At 45.2% G+C, this 25,144-nt stretch overlaps 1 protein-coding gene across 2 annotated transcripts in view; it reads right to left on the bottom strand.

The window, feature by feature from the left end:
* The window catches only part of FNBP1L (formin binding protein 1 like), a 155,582-nt gene extending 130,698 nt beyond the window's left edge, over window positions 1-24,884 (bottom strand). For both annotated transcript variants that reach the window (XM_069737622.1, XM_069737621.1), the window contains exon 1: window positions 24,729-24,884. In XM_069737622.1, the coding sequence (XP_069593723.1) occupies window positions 24,729-24,752 (24 nt within the window). In that variant the 5' untranslated portion in view covers window positions 24,753-24,884. The remainder of the gene's footprint in view (window positions 1-24,728) is intronic.
* Window positions 24,885-25,144: the final 260 nt, after the last annotated feature.

The following is a 25,144-nucleotide window of genomic DNA, read 5'->3' as shown; positions in this document are numbered from 1 at the left end:
AAATCACCAACCACACAACTGAAGAACCGATATCAAATCTTTGTAGAGGATGAAGATGGCACACCTAAGGATGAAGCAATACCAGCAAGCAAAAAAGAAAAGGGCACACAGCAACAAGTGACAGCAAAAAGTACAGCCAAGAAGCAACGAAGAGTGGTGGTGGGAGACTCACTACTGAGAGGCACAGAAGCAGCCATCTGCAGACCGGACATAACTGCAAGAGAAGTATGCTGCCTTCCAGGTGCGATGATCAAGGATGTGACCGATAGGATACCAAAGCTCTTCAACTCCAAGGACGTCCACCCATTTCTTCTGATACATGTTGGCACCAATGACACGGCAAGGAAGGACCTACCGACAATCTGCAAAGACTTTGAAGAGTTGGGGAAGAAAGTAAAGGAACTGGATGCACAGGTAGTTTTTTCTTCTATCCTTCCAGTAGACGGGCATGGCACCAGGAGATGGAACAGGATCCTTGATGCAAACAACTGGCTAAGACGATGGTGCAGACAACAAGGATTCGGATTCCTGGACCACGGTGTGAATTACTTGTACGATGGACTCCTCGCCAGAGACGGACTACACCTCAACAAACCTGGGAAACACACATTCGCCAGAAGACTCGCTACACTCATCAGGAGGGCGTTAAACTAGAAGAAGAGGGGACGGGAAGAAAAACATTAGACTTGAACAAAGAAGATCCAGGAAAACATACTCAGAAGGGAGGTAAGAACATTTCTAAAACAATCCATAGCGAGGAGATTGGAACAAAACAAAATCCTCTAAACTGCATGCTTGCAAACGCCAGAAGCCTGACAAACAAGATGGAAGAACTAGAAGCAGAAATATCTACAGGTAACTGACATAGTGGGAATAACCGAGACATGGTTAGATGAAAGCTATGACTGGGCAGTTAACTTACAGGGTTACAGTCTGTTTAGAAAGGATCGTAAAAATCGGAGAGGAGGAGGGGTTTGTCTCTATGTAAAGTCTTGTCTAAAGTCCACTTTAAGGGAGGATATTAGCGAAGGAAATGAGGATGTCGAGTCCATATGGGTCGAAATTCATGGAGGGAAAAATGGTAACAAAATTCTCATTGGGGTCTGTTACAAACCCCCAAATATAACAGAAACCATGGAAAGTCTACTTCTAAAGCAGATAGATGAAGCTGCAACCCATAATGAGGTCCTGGTTATGGGGGACTTTAACTACCCGCATATTAACTGGGAAACAGAAACCTGTGAAACCCATAAAGGCAACAGGTTTCTGCTAATAACCAAGAAAAATTATCTTTCACAATTGGTGCAGAATCCAACCAGAGGAGCAGCACTTTTAGACCTAATACTATCTAATAGACCTGACAGAATAACAAATCTGCAGGTGGTCGGGCATCTAGGAAATAGTGACCACAATATTGTACAGTTTCACCTGTCTTTCACTAGGGGGACTTGTCAGGGAGTCACAAAAACACTGAACTTTAGGAAGGCAAAGTTTGACCAGCTTAGAGATGCCCTTAATCTGGTAGACTGGGACAATATCCTCAGAAATAAGAATACAGATAATAAATGGGAAATGTTTAAGAACATCCTAAATAGGCAGTGTAAGCGGTTTATACCTTGTGGGAATAAAAGGACTAGAAATAGGAAAAACCCAATGTGGCTAAACAAAGAAGTAAGACAGGCAATTAACAGTAAAAAGAAAGCATTTGCACTACTAAAGCAGGATGGCACCATTGAAGCTCTAAAAAACTATAGGGAGAAAAATACTTTATCTAAAAAACTAATTAAAGCTGCCAAAAAGGAAACAGAGAAGCACATTGCTAAGGAGAGTAAAACTAATCCCAAACTGTTCTTCAACTATATCAATAGTAAAAGAATAAAAACTGAAAATGTAGGCCCCTTAAAAAATAGTGAGGAAAGAATGGTTGTAGATGACGAGGAAAAAGCTAACATATTAAACACCTTCTTCTCCACGGTATTCACGGTGGAAAATGAAATGCTAGGTGAAATCCCAAGAAACAATGAAAACCCTATATTAAGGGTCACCAATCTAACCCAAGAAGAGGTGCGAAACCGGCTAAATAAGATTAAAATAGATAAATCTCCGGGTCCGGATGGCATACACCCACGAGTACTAAGAGAACTAAGTAATGTAATAGATAAACCATTATTTCTTATTTTTAGGGACTCTATAGCGACAGGGTCTGTTCCGCAGGATTGGCGCATAGCAAATGTGGTGCCAATATTCAAAAAGGGCTCTAAAAGTGAACCTGGAAATTATAGGCCAGTAAGTCTAACCTCTATTGTTGGTAAAATATTTGAAGGGTTTCTGAGGGATGTTATTCTGGATTATCTCAATGAGAATAACTGTTTAACTCCATATCAGCATGGGTTTATGAGAAATCGCTCCTGTCAAACCAATCTAATCAGTTTTTATGAAGAGGTAAGCTATAGGCTGGACCACGGTGAGTCATTGGACTTGGTATATCTCGATTTTTCCAAAGCGTTTGATACCGTGCCGCACAAGAGGTTGGTACACAAAATGAGAATGCTTGGTCTGGGGGAAAATGTGTGTAAATGGGTTAGTAACTGGCTTAGTGATAGAAAGCAGAGGGTGGTTATAAATGGTATAGTCTCTAACTGGGTCGCTGTGACCAGTGGGGTACCGCAGGGGTCAGTATTGGGACCTGTTCTCTTCAACATATTCATTAATGATCTGGTAGAAGGTTTACACAGTAAAATATCGATATTTGCAGATGATACAAAACTATGTAAAGCAGTTAATACAAGAGAAGATAGTATTCTGCTACAGATGGATCTGGAGAAGTTGGAAACTTGGGCTGAAAGGTGGCAGATGAGGTTTAACAATGATAATTGTAAGGTTATACACATGGGAAGAAGGAATCAATATCACCATTACACACTGAATGGGAAACCACTGGGTAAATCTGACAGGGAGAAGGACTTGGGGATCCTAGTTAATGATAAACTTACCTGGAGCAGCCAGTGCCAGGCAGCAGCTGCCAAGGCAAACAGGATCATGGGGTGCATTAAAAGAGGTCTGGATACACATGATGAGAGCATTATACTGCCTCTGTACAAATCCCTAGTTAGACCGCACATGGAGTACTGTGTCCAGTTTTGGGCACCGGTGCTCAGGAAGGATATAATGGAACTAGAGAGAGTACAAAGGAGGGCAACAAAATTAATAAAGGGGATGGGAGAACTACAATACCCAGATAGATTAGCGAAATTAGGATTATTTAGTCTAGAAAAAAGACGACTGAGGGGCGATCTAATAACCATGTATAAGTATATAAGGGGACAATACAAATATCTCGCTGAGGATCTGTTTATACCAAGGAAGGTGACGGGCACAAGGGGGCATTCTTTGCGTCTGGAGGAGAGAAGGTTTTTCCACCAACATAGAAGAGGATTCTTTACTGTTAGGGCAGTGAGAATCTGGAATTGCTTGCCTGAGGAGGTGGTGATGGCGAACTCAGTCGGGGGGTTCAAGAGAGGCCTGGATGTCTTCCTGGAGCAGAACAATATTGTATCATACAATTAGGTTCTGTAGAAGGACGTAGATCTGGGGATTTATTATGATGGAATATAGGCTGAACTGGATGGACAAATGTCTTTTTTCGGCCTTACTAACTATGTTACTATGTTACTATGGTTTTCACATATGGATAAATTACAAAGTTTCTCCTATCTTTTGCAACGTAAATCATGGAAAGCACACGGATACCATTACTGTGCTGCCTGAGATATTCATGGATCCACAGACATACACTGGAATTTTTCATCCAAGATGCCACGAGAAAACCAATATGTGATTTTTGCGAGGGACCATAAGAACAGCCCTAAAGATTATGATGGGCATGTGTTTTGTGAAAATCATGGAGAGATCACATGCGTGAAAAACGGATGTCTGAATGAGTCCTTACAGACAGGGCACGAGACTTCTGAAAGTTGTCCTACAGCCACACACAGAGCATCGAGGAAAAGGGACAGGACATGGCTGACATCCTAGACAAAGATTGCTTTGTAGAGTTCTCAGTTTTAATTGTAATATAATACAAAATAGGATAATGAGAAGGGAAGAGATTACAGGAGGAATTGCTGGTATATTTTGGTGCATTCTGTGGTTATTGTTCCTTTACAAGAAACCATTGGTCTCACTTCTGAAGATAACCTATAATGAAGCAGTGATAACCGAGCTAAACAAATAAGTCATGTATCTCTGCCCCAACACTGGTCATCTTTCCTTTAGCATCTGCAGACAGGAGACTCGAAATTTTTCATGTGGAGTCTTCAAAGTCCAAACATTTGAGGTTATGGATGTGCTTCATATGTACAGACATACAACCAAGCCGAGATGTCTACCCAAGTCCATCTTCTAAGTTCAGGAGAACCTCTTGCACGGCCATGATTTCCACTATTTTCCGTGGTAGTCCCATTTGTATCCTGATGTACCATGGTGCTTCGGCTTAGCAGGCATTGCAGACCTCCGCTGAATATCAAACAGATGTGTTCAGGAATCTGGAAGGAAATTTATCCATAACAATGTAGACAGTTTCAAGTTGTGAGTTATGTACAATGGAATTTTTTTTTTCCTACTCACACCAAGACAGCAAGATAGAAAGTATCCTTACAATGTGCACCATACCTCAACGCCAGGGAACACTCACATATATGCTATGAAGCATCTTTGGTCTATGGCGTCACTGGTTGTATGAATATAAGAATGGAATATCAGATTGTAAAATCAGAAATGTAAAATTGTTGAGAAGCGTGGACCTAACATACCAAATATATAGGTGAAGGACAACACCTGATGATTGCAGCAGAATGCCATTAAGGCCACGTTCACACAGTCAGTATTTGGTCAGTATTTTCCATCAGTATTTGTAAGCCAAAACCAGGAGTGGGTGATAAATACAGAAGTGGTGACGGGTTTCTATTACACTTTTCCTCCGGTTTTGGCTTACTAATACTGACCAAATCCTGAGAGTGTGAACGTGCCACTCAGCTCGGGCAGACTGCAGAATAACATGAGGCAGATGGGTTTGGCTTTTGGAGAACTTATTAACCAGCCATAATTTGTTTTATACACGATGACCCAGAAGGACATTTCTGATATAATCCATGACTTAATGACATATTAAAGGGAATTTCCTCAGTCAATAGTTCGCGCACAGATTTGCTGTTTCTCGGTTTATTTCCCTTCTCTCCTGACGTTCACAATCTGATGCCATGGGATATTTGGATACACAGACGTTATCCGGTTTTAGCTCTGGAGGCTCGGAGCAAAGCTGTCAATGCTGTGGTTGTCACAGTGTTTGATTTTCATGAATATTACAGCAGAAGTGTGAAGTTGCCTCTGTACACGAGTCACAAGATGAGATTCATTAGGAATTATTTGCAGCCTGTGGCGTCACAAACTCTAGAACAACAAGAAGCTCTGGGCAGAGAGCGGAAAGCTAAGTAAATGCTCAGCAGACCACAGAACTGGGAAAGTGACAGCCACAAAAATCTGAAATTAGATATAATAAGATAAAAGCAATGCAAGCAAGCTTGTGATTTTAGAGGCAGTCTGTCACCACGTCATCGTCTAAAGCTCCCCCACATACACTTTACATAGCGATCCACTGAATGACGGTTCGGCCAGCAGCGGTTTCGCCCAACGCTCCATATGCAGGAGCGCACGCTGTCAAATCTCAGACAGGCTCCGGGGTCTCCCGAACGACTGCTTTCATGTATTTCTAGGAGGCTGTCGCATACTGGGTGGGAAAACCCGCGGCCTGTCCGTACAGGACACAGACGTCTGAATCAGCCCGTACGCTGCGTTATTATTTATTTATTTTATTTATTTATTATACATTTCTTATATAGCGCCATTAGTTCCGCAGCGCTTTACAGACATCATCATCACTGTCCCCATTGGGGCTCACACTCTAAATACAATGACTATTAGCTAGTTTTTTATATTGCAGATTTTCTGCACCCATTTGGTAAATTATGTCACTTGCATTTTTCATAATGCTTTTTTTTGTCTTTTTTTTTTTTAATATGTCAGGTCTTAAATAAAGCCATCTTGTTTTCATCATTCCTGATATTTGACAAAATCTCATTGATACAGTCATGTGCGGATTACATGCGATTTGTACCTGTGAATTTTCCAAATCTAATGATATTCTATGGGGAAAATCTGCACATATAACAGTGTACCTGTAAAGGGAAGAATCAGTACGGGGATACCTTTCTCACGTCGGCTCCGGATCTGCTGGGACTGTCACCCATGTTGCAAGAAGGAAGACATTCTTTCTAGGACAGACCCTTGCATGTGACTGATAGGCGGGGCTAGCATAAATAGCGCTGTACGCGGGAAAAGAGTCAGAGCGGTGAGTCGGGTGCTGTGTCCGCTGACAGGACAGACAGACCATGCATACAGGCCGACCCGACAGTACCCCCTCGCAGAGGTTCACCGCTGGTGGACTATTAGCCGACAGTTCGCCGCCATCCTCCGTGTCTGGAGGAACCTCAAGACTTGACGTCAGAGACTGGACCAGGTGCGCGATATCGTGAGTAGCAGGTGTCTAGGCCAGTGACTGCCACCAAGGTTCAGTGTACACCGTGGAGCGACGTCTCATTCCGGTGGTCTCGCAAGTTAAACTCGATACTGTGCCAGACACACGTGGGCACGAAGAGTGACTGTCTCCTCAAGGACTGTGCTGCTGTTGTCGGTGCCACCGCTGGATCCCCTGTTCGTCACAGATGACATCGAGACATTATGTGCTGCTGCTGCCGATGCCTTCGTTGGAACCCTGAGACGCCACACAGAGGAACACTACAGTCTGATAAGTTTCACCTCTCTGGTTACTGAACTTACATTCGTCCCTGTCCCCATCTGCCCCTCTCCAGTTCCGTCCCGCTCCGTATCACTATCCTGCAACCCGTCACCCTCTTGCAATCTATCACTCACTGCACGGAGTGTGTTGTTAAATAAAACTGTTAAATCTTGATCTGCCCCCTGTCCGTGATAACATCCCGCGTTCCTGCTAGTTTTAAATACCAGCAGGCGAAATTTACATGTCGCGGATTAAAAAAAAAAAAAAAAAACAACAAAACGCTCAAGTCTGTTTACACAGCATAAAATAAAAGAACAGCGGGCATGAGATCTCTGTAAATCCGATCCACTTTGGTAAAACTTTAGTGAAAATACGCAGCGTAAAAAAAAAAATGCATGTGCCAGCTCCATATCTGAGATATCATCTGTCAGGTGCCCCCATACACATTGGACTGTTGACTGAACCAGTTGATATTCGCAGGTTGATCCCACATCAGTCCAACGTGTATGGGAACCTTAAAGCTTACCCTACACATGAGACGCCCATCAAACATAAGTGAGCCCTCACAAGATAGGTATTGAAATTTCAATTGCTTGATCCGGTCACCCGACATTTGTCAGGAAACAATTAGGAAGCCCCCAAACTCATCAGATGGTCAAAGTTCCATCGACATTCACTGAATGTGTTTGAGGCTTTAAAAGAGGAGTTTAGTGATGTGATACCAATGCCAAACATCTCTAAATATCCCCCATTCGGTACTGCTCCCGGACCACTCTACCAAATACTCTGAATGGCTACTTTGGGAAGGTTAGTGAAAAGAGGATGGTGGCGACAGTGGATAATCCTGTGATTAAAAACAGGATAGGTATGGATTGCTGCAATCGGCACATGAGGACTCCAAAAGCTTCAGCAAGTCCATCTTTAATTTATCAAATAATTTACACAAATAAAAGCTGGTATTTAGGCATGCGTAGGCGTAATAAGGTTGTCAATTAAGGGCATCAGCCCTCTACTTTACATCTATGCAGAATTTTCTATTGACCGATTGTAAACCAATCCAAAAAATAAAACTAGAAAAAATTTGGGCAAATAGAATTCCAAGAAAGCTCACTTCCGTCAAGTTGTCCCAAACCGGCGACATATCTCCAAATTTCCATTTTCCATCTCAGCCTATGGATAGCTCTATAATAAAGATGAGTGCACCGCTCCCAACTTTCCATGCAAAACCATTTCCACTCCCAAACGGGTAACTACATACCAGGATGGATGACCGATATGTTCGCACAGAATGTTGACATTCCAAGAATGCCGAAGGACTGACAGCAACCATATAAAACGGGAACCATCTGAGGGATCTTCAAGGTATTAGAATGATATTCAGGCACTGATTACTTAGAGCTGGATGACAATGAATAAGATTAACATCACAGCTTCCTATAGGATTACTACCGCAGCTGTCATAGCCTGATGAGCAGCACATCTGCCTAGTCCTGTTATTATGGGCAACCGGGGTGACAATCCTCCTGAGAACTGGAATAGCGGCCACGATTGTCACTTCCCTTATAAAGACCTAGCCATGACTAGGAATCTCAGAAGGGAGCATTACACTCTGTTGTCACAGACGATATTGACAGATCGTTTATGCAGTTGATATTTGCACATTACTCTGGAGAGAAATGTGTTAAAGATGAAGATTTCCGAGAACCCCTCACTGGCTCAACAAGATCTGCACACAGCGGCAGACAATGACAGGAGTGCAGAAATGTCACTCCACAGACGGATTTAATCCCCCAGCAGGATTTACCTGCCGGCTCCTGCACTTTGACATGATACAGCAGAATCCAATTGCTCAACACCCTTTATTGTCGTCACTCTACTACTAATAGAAACTACCTGTATTGTATCTGCTGCATGTGACTTTGTCAGTACAGTGCCGAGAGCCACCAGCTACCCCAGAAAGGTTTCTTCTTACACGACCTTTCCACTATGGGTTTCGTCGCAAGATTTCCACACATTTCACCGCTTGTATTGCGATAGCCACAGCACAAATTAACATGATGAATATTTCAGATGTCTAGTACAAAGAGGAGCTTGGGAAATGTCATCCACAATACTTATACTAGACCATAAATGAAAAAAAACAATCAAAAATCTATTCCATACAAGTACAAAAATCTTTATTGGACATCACCAGGGTCAAGGAAACAAGGGGGAGTGAATCCATGCACATGTGAAACAGATGGGGCGCACGGATATAACTGTATATACATATAGATCTTAGCATGCTACCATGATTATGGCACAGTATCACCAATTATAATTGCACTATCCCATTGGCCTATGCGGGTCTATCACAGCCATTATCGCAGACCTAACAAATAAAGCATAGAGCGCAGTATTTTTACCTGACGCGCAGTAGTGGCCAGGAATAAACAGAAGTGCGCCAAGATTTTTGGAGGAGTTTGTGGGAAGTTTGGCCACATGGTCAGCATTTACAGCATCTAGATCTGTCCAAATCCTCAATATTTAAATATTTAATACCAAATTTTAAATTTTTCTTATAATGTAATTTGGGGACAAAAACTCACATTTTTCACATACCAATCAGTAAAGGATTATCAGAAGGAAAAGAACAATGGATATAATGTCAGGCTATAATGTACGGTGCCGTCTGGCAGTCAAAGGGTTTCGCTAATCTGTACCAGGCTACCATGTGAGTCCTACTAATCTGCTTTGTTTCATCTGCTAATTATCTTCCCAGAGTCCTGCTGTATATGGAAGGACATGGTGTGGCACCACTACCCCCCTGCTCCTTGCAGCAACACAATACCTGTGGGTCTGATCAGAAATATTGAGTAGCAGGATCCCCCTTATGGGTACGTGCAGACATTTAGAATTTGCAGAAGATTTTTTCTGCTGCCAAAACCAGAGTTTTTGCAGCAAACGCAGCAAGAAAAAAAAAAAAAAAACACAAGTTTGTGAACAAGACCATATATGAGGGGAAGGGTTACGTTTCATCACTTGAAACATGTATAATGGTTTAGGTTAAGACCATTAATTGGATGATAGATGATAACGTCTGTAAAGCGCTGTGAAATGGCGCTATATAAAATGAGTAAAATAAATAAATAGATATACCGTAAGTTTTCAACAAGTGCCATTACTACCAAGATTACAATAAAGAACAGACCAGTCACAACCAAAAAATGCAGATGTGTTTGTCTCCTTGTACTACAACGAGGAGGTAAGATTACATCTGCAATATCAATTAGAACTATAACATGCACAACTCCGAAATCCGAAATGACCGAGAAGACCTGATAATCTGCTGTCACTTTATAGGTTGTTCCAGCAGAAGATAATTCTCTGCACGGAGGTAATTACCGTATTAATACAGCGGGTGCCTGGAACATAAAACACTTCCATTTTGCAGACATATCTGGTAAATGTGCAGCGATGCCCAGGGATATTCTGGTTACATTCCCAGTCAACTGGAGACCAGTAATACAAACCCTAGAAACACTATTATTCCCGTACATCAGGAAAACGTCCTAAATGATTTGTGCAGACAGTCAGGAAAGAAGGCGACTTCTGGCTAAATAGTTAAACCTGCTTTCAGATTTTCATCACATCTTCAGCTGTCACCACAAGCGAAGGGATGCATCGCAATAAGCAAAACTACTAGGATTGTTAGAGCAGATCTTCACCGGATTAAAATATTAACTGCATGTATTATTAAACAGATCTTGCACCTGATGAGGCTGTTGTGCTGACTTTGATACGTGGCAGAATGGCGAAGGCTACGTTCACACTAGCGTTCCGCTAGTGTGCGTCGCCTTAGCGTCGGGCGACGCAGCAGCGACGCACGCGTCATGCGCCCCTATGTTTAACATGGGGGACGCATGCGTTTTTGTGTGTTGCGTTTTGCAACACTTGCGTCTTTTTTGCCGCTAGCGTCGGACCAAGAAAACGCAACAAGTTGCATTTTTCTTGCGTCCGATTTTCGGCAAAAAACGACGCACGCGTCGCAAAACGCAGCGTTTTTGCGTGCGTTTTGCCGCGTTTGTGTGCGTCGTGCGTTGCGTCGCCGACGCAGCGGCGCGCAACGCTAGTCTGAACGTAGCCGAACTGAATGAGAATTTTTCGAGTCCATTTAGACATTCTCATTTGCTAACTGTTAAAGAGGATTACACAGGCATTCTGACAAATTGTATGGTAAGTACACCAGCTTGCTCTGGTCTAAGATCTATTTAATCATAAATGCAATAGGCCTTTCAAAATCTGGTGATAGATGTATTGTAAAGTGACTACTAGGACAGAATAGTGGATATATTTTTTTTTTGTACAGTGACCTCGGTTTCCTCTTGCTGCCTATTAGTTCAGATCGGTGCTCCATTCCACATGTGTCCAAGATGGCCAGCACAGTGGCAAGATCAAACCGTGTCTCCCCTGCATGTCTTACCCCACAGCACAGGGATGCAGGTAAGGCGCGGCGTGGTGTCCATTTTGTGACTATTCTGACACTGCAATCAGTTTGGTTTTTCTGGTTCTAAAATAGGGCAGAAAATGGAAATGTGAACTCAGGAGCGCCTTGGGCTCTGGCCACATCTTGTTTTACAGACAATATGTCACATGCATTCTCCGACATGTGCTACTACTCTTTTGGCACATGCTGGCTGAATGAGGGCCTAGGGCTCATCGGAGTATAGACTGTAGAATAATCCCACTGTATACCTCCAACGTGCCTGAAAAAGGAGATGTAAGCGGAGCCTCTGACAGCAGAACACATGTAAGGAAACGAGCTGCTCATCAAATATATATAGTGCACGCTCTGCTATCTGTGCACCGAGGTAAGGACAGGCGATCCTGGGGAATCCAAAACTGCAGAGAACAAGAACACTTCCAACGAAAACACTACCCACTCATAAATGTACAGAACCAACAAGGAGGTCAGACTGAGCTGGAGCTTCCCATGGGACGCCAAATCTGATAAATGAAAAGTCCTCTGTATACTGTACTGCGACCTATTGCATATTAGCCAAAAATATACTAATGGACGATAATTCGACACTTGGACAGTTGGCAGAAAAACAAAATAAAACCATTTCAGAATTCACAAGTTGATTCCCTTCCACCAATGCCGTAGCCAGCGCTCATCATTGAAAATCCAACGTGTCTAACTGTGCTTTTGAACGATAAACTTTTGTTGGTCAGTGTTAGGTCAAAACAAACAATCGTTATGGATGAAATTGTCTGTTTCCGATGACTTACGGTATCTGATATACATGTGCAGGAGTGCTGTTCAAGAAGGTCAAACACGATGTAGCCAGATATGGGCTTTTGGTTTGTTTAATTTTTACTGTGCAGCAAGGCTTTAGGTATGACTTTTTCCCCCCTATAGCTTTCTCTTTAAACCAGAAATCGAGTGTAAAAAATGTATTAAAACAATGAAAATTAAAAAAAAAAATATATATAAAAAACGCTGAAAGAATAAGTTATATAAAGGAGGTCTGTGGCGAAACCTGGCAGGAAGTGTTCAATTTCCCTTCAGCAACACCACAGGAGGAATGGAGTATCAGGCTAGGGTCACACAACCGTTCATCTCTCATCCGAGAACTGGGGGCTGATCAGTCCCCAGATCAGCCCAAACGGTTGTGCGACCCTAGCCTGATACTTCATTCCACTTGGTTTGGTGATCACCTCTCTGATCAGACTGAATAAACTGAACAAATCCTTTAAAAAAAAAAAAGAAAACTGAAAATGATGATTTTCCATACTAGGAAAATGGACTAAGCAGAAGCCATGCAATACTAAGGGTGTGTTCACATGGAGTTTCCGTTCCAAAAACTCAAAAGTTTTACAATGACAGACTGGTACAGAGGGGAGAGGACCCTGTCCTATATATATTATACATGATGACATTCCATTCTTCAGATGTCTAAATATGTGGTCCACTTTATCCTTCGCGCCCAACCTCCCTCCTCCACATACTTGCATAATCGCAAATAAGTAAAGGCAGCCAAACCCACTGCTAATCAGCCATTAAGTAACATCGAGTATAATTGTACGAGCACCATTAATGGCAATGTAATGTAAGGAATCCATAAGAAAAAAAATAAAAAAAAAAAAAAAAAATCACACGCAGAAATGGCAAAAGCGAACAAGATCTCTCTGACATTGCATTACTGTACTTAGGGAGTTATGCTTTTTTGAAGCAAAATTCCTTAAAATCCTACAAATTGAATTACTGGCTACGGTAACGGCAAACACAACAGAAAACGTTATTTTAATCATGTGCACAAATTCAGGTGGAAATGCATTTACGATCCGGGCCAGTCTGTCGGGAAAGCAGCCCCTCTGTAGGAATCGCGCCTGAGCCGTCTGCACTCCGGCGTCATAGCAGGAGCCGATGCCAGATGATACTGGCATATCTGAGGAACATCCAAATGCTCAGTGTGTGTTCTCGGCTTCGGAACTCGCTCGTCGTCATGGCAACTATAAAAGTATTGAGGGCGTCCTTTATATGCGGGGTAGATAAATCATTTTATACATATATACGATCCGACAAGTCTCATCTGTACAGAGACACATCTCGTTTCCAGACTTGGCAAAGACAAAATATATTCAAGGAATTATTTTCACGCATAAATAAAACGAAGGAACGCAAACTGCAAAATCTGATTCACTGCACAAATATTCAGTGATCTCAGGCCGTAATCCACGACATCCTGTGCCGGGTACTGTAGGTGCTCAAATTACATCCATGGGGTTCTGGACTCCTAACCAGGTCATACAAGTCATGCCTGTTCCTCGAGTTACTGCCAGCCCAGAGTGGCAGACTAATGCCTGCACACCGCATGAGTCAACGTAATGCTATTAACCCATGGGACCTGTGAAAGGGGCGAATTACACTCCACAATGTGTGCCGAGCTCAAAAGGTCACAACTGCTTGTCAATGGCTTAATACACCTAAAATAGACACAAGGCATCGGCAGGGACGTTACCGAACTACAATATTGTCATTCAAGAGGACCTGCCACTTGCCAGAAATATGTATTTTTTAAGTCTGGTATAAATGCTGTTGTTCTCCTGAATCTGGCGATGTTTTTCTTTACTTCCTACGCCTAACCATTCCTGAGATATGGCTACTCCTTTCCTGTAATAAATAAAAATCTAGTATTTTAAGCCAAGTGGGCGTGGGAGTCTCCATAAGAGCCCTGCCCCCTTGGTTAACTAGACTATATTTCTATACAAGGAAGAGGGGGCCATATCTCAGGAATGGAGAGGCGCCGGAACACAAGGAAAACATTATCAGATTCCGGGAAACAGCAGGATTTACACCAAATAAAAGTATCTATTAAGGGTTTTAACATTAACATATTAATCTAATATATCATAAATATCTGCTCAGAGGGGCTCCAACCAAGTCTATCGTTACAAAGCTGAAATCACAGTATGCCTTCTACATTAATTATTGTAAGAGTGAAATCAGTAGTAAAATCTGCATGTAAATCCAACTGGCAATATAAAATACTCTGTGGAAACAGGTCACACATTCCGAACAGGTTTTCGGAATATATGGCTCATGACATCCCACCGGATGTGGATCCCAGGGGACACAGAGGCGAGTACAGAGGAGCAGCACTGGATTGGGGAGGGGAGGGGGGGGGGGGGGGGGACGGGCCTTTTTTCTGACCTCCCTGGGCAGATTACCCCTTAGGCTATGTGCACACGTCAGGATTTCTTGCAGAAATTTTCCTGACAAAAACCCGGACATTTCTGCCAGAAATCCGCATGCGTTTTTTCACGAGTTTTTGGTGCATTTTTTGTGCGTTTTTTCCCAAATGCATAGAATAGCGGGAAAAAACGCATAAAATCCGCAAAATTAATGAACATGCTGCTTTTTTTTACGGCGATGCGTTTTTTTCACGGAAAAAAAAAACGCATCATGTGCACAAAACATGCAGAATGCATTCTAAATGATAGGATGCATAATGTATGCGTTTTTAATGAGTTTCTATAGCGTTTTTACCGCGAAAAAACCTGAACGTGTGCACATAGCTTTACAGTGTTAATACTACAGATGCTCTTGCAGCCATCACCAAGAATTACCATCTAGGAGGTGGATTGCAGTTAGTGATGGTTGCATCAGTTCGCGGGCATCTAGTCCATTGGTCAGGTCAGGTGTCTGTGTCCGCTGGATGGGAGGCTCACAAATCTTACCTGGAAGAGAAGAAATTTGCTGCAAGCCTCCAGTACAGCGACCAAGAACTACTGACCTAGCCAATGGTACAGAGTCCCACAAATCAATCCACATCTTTAGGTGCAGTATTTGAGGTCTATGTGAAAAGAGTTAAAAGCCGAAATTATGGCTGCTTTCTACCAGAAGCAGAACATTAGGTCCGCAAAATGGAGATGAGCTAATTGACCCTGGTATAATGCCAGGTCAATATCCAGTGGCCAATGGACATGAGCCCAACAAACCTCCTCCCACCTGCCGGGATGCCCGGCTCCTCTTGATTAACCGGCCTGGTGGAAAATCATGTGTGCAACAATGAAGTAGCACCAGGCTGGCTAATCAAAAGAGGAGCCGTTGATGTGGCAAGTAGGGTGGAGGTATCAGTAAACCAAGACTCCAATCACACAGCTCTGGTCACTACTGAGCATGTGCATAAAGTGCAGCACAGATTCAGCTCAACTCCAACCCTACAGCCCTGGTCACTACTGAGCATGTGCATAAAGTGCAGCACAGATTCATCACATCTCCGACCCCACAGCACTGGTCACTACCGAGCATGTACATAGAGTGCAGCACAGATTCATCACAACTAAAAGCCGAGATCCTTAGATCAGGAATAGAACAGACATTTATGGGGCAATTTTTAACTTTCCCAAATTATGAAAAAATGTACAGCACATCCTGCATTGTAATACTGTACCCAATGTATTATAAAGTTTAGGAGTCGGACCATTTTATATCGACTAACTACGGCTCCACCAAAATGGACTGACTCCTCAGCCCTGGTGGCACGTCCACAAGGCCTATCCAGAAGCTACAGATTACTGACCCTGCAGTGCACCAAGATCCAATTGATTCGCACTAGGAGGAAGCAACCATGATTTTGCTCATATTATGCAACTACTTTATTATAATTTAAAGGTCTTTTTCCATAATAGAAATGGGTCCTGTTGATAGGTAATAACTACCTGACTGCTAGGACGCCCAGCAATTATTAGCGTAGGGGTCCGACTCCTAAACCCACCTTTTTCCACACTGCACCCATCATCTCATGAGAATGAGCCTGCATGAAGCAGCAGTCGTGCATGCACCCTGACGATCTATACAATGTGTATGGGTTTACAACTTCTGCGGCAGAGTTCTGTAGTTGTCCATCAACATTGATCCTATTGAATGGAGTAATATGTCGAAAATTATAGCGGGAACAACCCTTTAAAAGGTGTAAAGAAAGCATAACATTTTCTATGAAGGTACAGATGTATGTGCGCAGGAGACACCAATACAGGTTTTGGCTCCGGTGACAAGAGGTGCTGAGGAGGAACAAACGCTTTATAATAAACCCTCATTGAAATAGATCAATACTTGTGCAGCTCTTTCCCTTCCTATTCCCAAAAGTAGTGATGCCTCATTTCTATCATATGGGAAATGTAGTTATGGATACGTGCCACATCCATAAAGCACTTAAATGTTGCTTTTCAATGTTTTAATATTGCATTGACACTTCTGACAAAACTTCTGTGTTGTCAGTAAAACACTTAAAGGGATATTCTGAACAATCACAAGATCGTTAATAAATTATAACGGAGGAATTTATGAGCATCGGTCTCAGGATGGATAGGGATCCCTTTGGTTGGACCTCCCAGCGATCAGCAAGTTATTGCCTATCCTGTGCATTTCCACAGCCACAAAAACATCAAAAAGAGCTATAAAAATTGATATGATAAATGGCTCACGAATAAAGCATTACATACATCAGTGGTGAGGATCCTTCAGCCCACGGCCACTAAATCCTTTCCTCCGGCCACCCACTACCATCCCAGCAATGGAGACAGCAGTGACAGCCCCAGCCTCTCCTGTAATGTATATGGCCCAGGACCACCCGTCCTGTGACGTCCATGCCCCCAGCGTCTCCTGTAATGTATACGGCCCAGGAGCACCCCTCCAGTGACGTGCATTCCCCCAGCGTCTCCTGTAATGTATATGGCCCAGGACCACCCGTCCTGTGACGTGCATGCCCCCAGCGTCTCCTGTAATGTATACGGCCCAGGACCACCCCTCCTGTGACGTGCATGCCTCCAGCGTCTCCTGTAATGTATATGGCCCAGGAGCACCCCTCCTGTGACGTGCATGCCTCCAGCGTCTCCTGTAATGTATACGGCCCAGGACCACCCCTCCTGTGACGTGCATGCCTCCAGCGTCTCCTGTAATGTATATGGCCCAGGAGCACCCCTCCTGTGACGTGCATGCCTCCAGCGTCTCCTGTAATGTATACGGCCCAGGACCACCCCTCCTGTGACGTGCATGCCTGCGTCTCCTGTAATGTATATGGCCCAGGACCACCCCTCCAGTGACGTGCATACCCACGTCTCCTGTAACGTATACGGCCCAGGAGCACCCCTGCCACTCCTGTAATGTATACGGCCCAGGACCACCCCTCCTCTTACCTGCATGCCCCCAGCATCTCCTGTAATGTATACGGCCCAGGACCACCCACTCCTGTGAGGTGTATGCCCCCAGCGTCTCCTGTAATGTATATGGCCCAGTACCACCCCTCCTGTGACGTGCATGCCCCCAGCGTCTCCTGTAATGTATATGGCCCAGGACCACCCCTCCTGTGACGTGCATGCCCCCAGCGTCTCCTGTAATGTATTTGGCCCAGGACCACCCGTCCTGTGATGTGCCTGCCCCCAGCATCCCCTGTAATGTAAATGGCCCAGGACCACCCCTCCTGTGACGTGCATGCCCCCAGTGTCTTATCAAAATTCATTGCAAAGAGTCGACTGCACTCCAGACCGACGCAAATCTGGAAAGTCAGTTGCGAATAGCAATATCGATACCACCTAACATAACAGCCACGCCAAAGAGAAGCATTTCATTAGAGGCGAGTTCATTAAATGTTTATATAGCAGGATAAATATCAAGTTGATCATTTTCTACGGACCCCGAATGATGGTATAAATATTAAAAATGGCCCCTTGCAGAAATAGGGTTCACCACCCCTGACATACATAGAATGTTGCACTAAGACTATAACACACGGATGAGAATTTTCTCAGTTGTTGGAAACTATTGCTACAGGTTATTAGGCAAGAAGGTAGTACTCAGACATATGGTACTCGCCAAAGCATGATTACATAGCCTGTCAGTATAGGAAAAAACACTCGATGGGTGAACGATTCATTTTTCTTGTATATGCACCAAATATTTACAAGTAAACAAAGAAAAACAGATCCAGATATGGAAATCTAAAACTACATAAGATCCCTCTCCCCAGCATGTGTCAACAGGTGAAAAAAAACATAGGAAAGATAAAGCCCTAAAAAGGCCGCTGTCCGCACGTTACTCACTCTGCTGTATTTGCTGTTTAAAGGGCATGTCTGCTATACAAAGCACCGATCGATGTAAATACTTTTAGCCCAAAACTGACAAAAGTATGCTATTAGTGATACGTTTATTGGCTAACCAGAAGAAGAATGTTTGCAAGTTTTCAGAGCACAGAGGCTCCTTCTTCAGGCACGTTTCCAAGCCTGAAGAAGGATCCTCTGTGCTCTGAAAGCTTGCAAACCTTCTTCTGGTTAGCCAATAAACGTGTCACTAATGCAATACTTTTGTCAATTTTTGGGCATAAAAATATATACCAAATATAAATCATACTAACCAAAGAGGACATCAGGTGGTAAATAACGGCACACCAGGGAATTTGAGATGGGGCCAGTAGGTTCTCAACCCAGAATCAAACTTTAATTGAATTGTCCAGTGAGAACAAGTTATTATTTATCCACAGAATAGAACATAACTTATTGATCATGGTGGTCTGACCACTGGGACCAGTACTGATTGGAAGAATGGAGCTCTTTTATCCTTGATAAGGTTCTTTCACACAACTTTCTAGAAATTGGATGACACTCGTCCATGCCACATCCAGCAGTTCGGTGATTACTTGTTGTCATGAGAAAATCCAATTATTCACAAACTTCCCTACATGCCAATATCCAAATGCATATGTTAGGTTTTGAAAAAAAATTAAAACTATATCTAATTGTATCCTAAAGAGTGTGGAAATTTGCAATTAAAACAAAAAAAAAGACATCCGAGTCAGTCACCTCTCAGCATCTCTACAGGGAAAGTAGCACTGCCCAGGAGAATACGCTGCAAACATGATGCCCGCTTTACAATGCTAATGATATATGATTATGCCTTCGTGGATCTAACATTTAAAGCATTTACAAAACGTAGAAATAATCACAATATACAAATCGCAAAGGATTTGTAAGATTTATGTGGAATAAAAAAAAGCCAAAGCTCTAATGCGATCATCATGGAACCTGTCATCTGGTAATTTACAGAACAACATACGTTAATAGATCAGAAACAGGAATTTCTATATAGATTTAAACAAAAACAGACTTTGGATATCCTGAAAAGACACTATCCGGCGTCCTGGCCACAATATGTTCTAGCTGAGAAAGAAGCAACTGAAAAATCTGCAAGATCAGATGGGAAACTGTTTTTAGCTGCAAAGACTGTGGATTTTGGCCACTGTAATTTGGACATCCCAGCTGGTTTGGTTTTTCCGAAGGCATCGACGAGAAATCCTACTTAGGATAGCACCTAATAGAGGATTTCCTCCAGAGTTACAATGACACAAATTAGTAGTAACTGCATAGATTACACCCACAGTTCAATTTTGCGTTCTGACTGAAGCTACGCTTTACAACAATTATGATTAAGTGCGAGTTCAAAAAAATAAACTTTACTACTAATAAGACAGAGCTCAGAAGCCATGCAAATCGAGAAGCTTCCAGGATATTCATTTTGGCCATAGTCTGAGAAGTTATTACCCTTCTAATGTGGAAATATAACCTGTCTTCGGCTGCACATGGATTATTTTTTATGAAGGCAACAACTCCTTTGGATTATATCACAACTTGAAAACAGGACACTAACGAAGGCCGAGAACCTTTGAAACGCGTTGGTTAGTCATTCCTTTTTTGGCCCCAACGCCGCTCCGTACCTCTTGTGACGTCACAGTATAGGCACGCGCGAGGCGGCGCTAGCAGCCATCTTTTTCCTCGCGGTTACCAGGGACGCCTTCGGCCGGGGCTCCTAAGTACCGCATCAGCTGCTACATACTCCTGCTCCCTTGTTCCCCGGACACGCCGCAACAGCAAACAGCGGTCACCAGATCGGGCAACTCTGTGGGTGTCACAGTGGGGCCACAAGCGTATCTACTTGTCGGGTAAGCACCTTCCCGTTACGCATTATTTAGGTGTATGAACATTTGCACACATGCTCTAGCCATTTCTTCATAGATTTTATTTACTCCTTGTCACGTCCATTGAACCCCTGAGCGCGGCATCACCCCGTCTTTTTATGATAATTCTTTATAAATTTTATTTTGGGGGACACATGTGTGGAGAGGAGACGGATCCTCTTATTCAGGAACAAGTTGAAGCCGCAGAAAGTCCAAAACTTTAAATAAAATGAAGGGGATTGCAAGGACGTGATCACAGGTAAATCTAAGCAATTGTAATAAAGTAATAATATCCTGATGAATCAATCTACTGATTCAGAACATTTCCATAACCTCCTGTCCTTAGTCATTATAGATTTATATTTTACATCCATGAGAACTTACAAGCTCCGACCAACACAAACGCCAGTATTGCGATATTAACGAATGGAAACATATGTGCCATAGCAAAACATTGGCATGCACATTACAATATTGGAGCATGCAACATTGAAGGATGAAGAGGAACCAGAGTATTTGCCCATATCAAGCCACTATTAAAGACCTGCATGTGTGACCGGAGCCCCCTATTCTACAGTGAGTAATCAGAGCACTCATTTCCTCTGCCCAGGCTCACTCTGCAGGTGGTCTTACTGCCCTGTGAAACCACAGGACGTAGGAAATAGTCACTGAAAGGTCTAAACAGAAGTGATTTTCACCTCCAAGTTGCATTTTCTCACACCATTGCCTATGAACCATATGTAAATATGTCCTGACGGGTGCGTCACCTTACACCCCCGTGATCATGTTCATCACATTGTATAGCCAAGTTCCCAAAACTGGATTCCCAGTTGTGCGATCCAGTACACTGGTGAAGACCCCGTACTACTGGACCAAACCCAGTGAATCACAGGACCATAATGGTGTAAATCTGTGGGGGAGGCGTCGTACAGATCCTAAAAACATTCCAGTATATGACCATAAGCAGCAGCCTGTAATCCGACCAGACATCAGCAGAGGAAATTACTAATATGCTGTATTATGCGGCCAATCCCATGTAAGAGGGGAGTGATTCTGCTAATAGCAGTAAATTAGGGAATCGCCTTATAAGCAATTTCCTAGGTTACGTCCAGTGTACGAGTCTTATCCTTGTGTCTGCAGAAATCCTTCATCACGCTGTGCGATACAGAATCCCAAATCCATATCTGCCAACATCACCACCTCCTCCTCCTCCTCATCAGCCTGGGACAGACATTGCTCGGTGACAAGCCCTGGCCCCCCGAGAACGTCTGACACTACTTGGTATACGGAGGGCCAGAATGGGGGGTTATTATATAGTAGCCCCTTTACATCTCAATGTATCCATCTCCATTGGGGGAGGAGGACTTGATCCAGCCAGGCTACAGTGCGTAAGTGTGCGCAATACTGACTACTGTAATAACCAGCTCTATTATTAGCATGGGATTACACTCCATCACTCGGCATTGTTTGCACACAAAACAACTAAAACTGGCAACAAGGAGCTGAATGGGGGGGGTGGAAGGACTGGGCCTCCAGAGAATCGGAGAATGGGGGGCAACTGTACTCATAAGTAAGAAAATATGCGGCACTCACCCCAAATTCTGCAGTGGAAAGCGTGAATTTTAATGGAAAACTTCAACAGATAAACATCCGTTATAACATAAGGTAAGCAGGAGGGTGCGGTGTTGGAGCTTGGACGACGGCCGTTTCGCACAGCAGGTGCTTCAACGGGTCCAGCATCTGGACCCGTTGAAGCACCTGCTGTGCGAAACGGCCGTCGTCCAAGCTCCAACACCGCACCCTCCTGCTTACCTTATGTTATAACGGATGTTTATCTGTTGAAGTTTTCCATTAAAATTCACGCTTTCCACTGCAGAATTTGGGGTGAGTGCCGCATATTTTCTTACTTATGAGTACAAATGAACTATTAGTTTTCAGCTGCTGAGCACCTCATACCCCGGAGTAAGCGTGACGCCTAATACTCTGGATCCCATCTCAAGTCCTGAATGCTGTATATGGTATCGTTCTAGTGCCGTCCCATTCTATAGCTCTATGTGGATTATGGGGGGCAACTGTGCCTCTGGAGAATGGGGGGGGGGACGGACTGTGCCTCTGGAGGTATGGGGGGGGACGGACTGTGCCTCTGGAGGTATGGGGGGGACGGACTGTGCCTCTGGAGGTATGGGGGGGGGACGGACTGTGCCTCTGGAGGTATGGGGGGGGACGGACTGTGCCTCTGGAGGTAAGGGGGGGGGACGGACTGTGCCTCTGGAGGTATGGGGGGGGACGGACTGTGCCTCTGGAGGTATGGGGGGGGACGGACTGTGCCTCTGGAGGTATGGGGGGGGGACGGACTGTGCCTCTGGAGGTATGGGGGGGGACGAACTGTGCCTCTGGAGAATGGGGGGGGACGCACTGTGCCTCTGGAGAATGGGGGGGGGACGCACTGTGCCTCTGGAGAATGGAGGGGGAGACGCACTGTGCCTCTGGAGAATGGAGGGGGAGACGCACTGTGCCTCTGGAGAATGGAGGGGGAGACGCACTGTGCCTCTGGAGAATGGAGGGGGAGACACACTGTGCCTCTGGAGAATGGAGGGGGAGACACACTGTGCCTCTGGAGAATGGAGGGGGAGACACACTGTGCCTCTGGAGAATGGAGGGGGAGACACACTGTGCCTCTGGAGAATGGAGGGGGAGACACACTGTGCCTCTGGAGAATGGAGGGGGAGACACACTGTGCCTCTGGAGAATGGAGGGGGAGACACACTGTGCCTCTGGAGAATGGAGGGGGAGACACACTGTGCCTCTGGAGAATGGAGGGGGAGACACACTGTGCCTCTGGAGAATGGAGGGGGAGACACACTGTGCCTCTGGAGAATGGAGGGGGAGACACACTGTGCCTCTGGAGAATGGAGGGGGAGACACACTGTGCCTCTGGAGAATGGAGGGGGAGACACACTGTGCCTCTGGAGAATGGAGGGGGAGACACACTGTGCCTCTGGAGAATGGAGGGGGAGACACACTGTGCCTCTGGAGAATGGAGGGGGAGACACACTGTGCCTCTGGAGAATGGAGGGGGAGACACACTGTGCCTCTGGAGAATGGAGGGGGAGACACACTGTGCCTCTGGAGAATGGAGGGGGAGACACACTGTGCCTCTGGAGAATGGAGGGGGAGACACACTGTGCCTCTGGAGAATGGAGGGGGAGACACACTGTGCCTCTGGAGAATGGAGGGGGAGACACACTGTGCCTCTGGAGAATGGAGGGGGAGACACACTGTGCCTCTGGAGAATGGAGGGGGAGACACACTGTGCCTCTGGAGAATGGAGGGGGAGACACACTGTGCCTCTGGAGAATGGAGGGGGAGACACACTGTGCCTCTGGAGAATGGAGGGGGAGACACACTGTGCCTCTGGAGAATGGAGGGGGAGACACACTGTGCCTCTGGAGAATGGAGGGGGAGACACACTGTGCCTCTGGAGAATGGAGGGGGAGACACACTGTGCCTCTGGAGAATGGAGGGGGAGACACTGTGCCTCTGGAGAATGGAGGGGGAGACACACTGTGCCTCTGGAGAATGGAGGGGGAGACACACTGTGCCTCTGGAGAATGGAGGGGGAGACACACTGTGCCTCTGGAGAATGGAGGGGGAGACACACTGTGCCTCTGGAGAATGGAGGGGGAGACACACTGTGCCTCTGGAGAATGGAGGGGGAGACACACTGTGCCTCTGGAGAATGGAGGGGGAGACACACTGTGCCTCTGGAGAATGGAGGGGGAGACACACTGTGCCTCTGGAGAATGGAGGGGGAGACACACTGTGCCTCTGGAGAATGGAGGGGGAGACACACTGTGCCTCTGGAGAATGGAGGGGGAGACACACTGTGCCTCTGGAGAATGGAGGGGGAGACACACTATGCCTCTGGAGAATGGAGGGGGAGACACTGTGCCTCTGGAGATCAATACTGCATGTGATCATTATAGTAATGCACCTAATTAATGCCAACATGCAGCGAGATCAGGGCATCGTGCCCACCATAGAGGAAGAGCCCACAATCTGTGAGGAGCAGATAGTGACTGCAGCCAGGAAGAGGACATGAAAGAAAGGGTGTGATCTGTCTGCTCCAGGCAGGGAGACAAAAGCCGCCCTTCACCTGGCTGCGCACACCCCGCACACAATGCAGCTCCGCACAATGGCCCCACAGTCAGACCTCACACTAGCCGCTCTCATCCGCATGCACGGGAGGAAGCCGCCGCCGCCTGCAGTGTGTACAAAGTGCAGCACCTGGCGCCGCAGCCGCACTACCTCCAAATCACCTTCACACCCCTCCCAGGAAACAAAGCGCCGGGGCACCGGGCACACACAGGGCACACACTTACCCACAGCTCCGTGCCCCAGCTCATGGCTCCGGCTGCTGGGTGTCGTGGGGCAGAGCGTTGCTGTGTCCGGGTGTGAGTGCACGGGGAGGACGGCGGCTCCGGCTCTTCTGCTGCTGCTGCTGCTGCTTGTGGCTCCTTCCTTGTGTGTTGTGTGAAGCTTGGGAAGGAGGGGGAGCAAGAGGGAGGAGAGAGGAGGCGGGAATGGCGGGGAGGAGGCGGAGAGGCTGGGATGGGCAGGGAGGCAGGCGAGGCGGGGGGACGTAGGTGACTATTGCTCCCACATGGCGACTTTCCTACTTTCTCTGGCTGCCCATGTACAGGTGTGTTCACACGGCTTTTTGCTGAGTTTTAGGAGCGGAAACTCTCCAAAATTCTCCTCAGAAACTTGGGGTTTCTGCTTCAAAAACTCAGCAGAA

Source organism: Ranitomeya imitator, chromosome 8 (genome assembly GCF_032444005.1).
Source record: "Ranitomeya imitator isolate aRanImi1 chromosome 8, aRanImi1.pri, whole genome shotgun sequence".
NCBI lineage: Eukaryota > Metazoa > Chordata > Amphibia > Anura > Dendrobatidae > Ranitomeya > Ranitomeya imitator.
The sequence above is the reverse complement of the archived record's forward strand: the minus strand, read 5'-3'. Positions and strand labels throughout refer to the sequence as shown.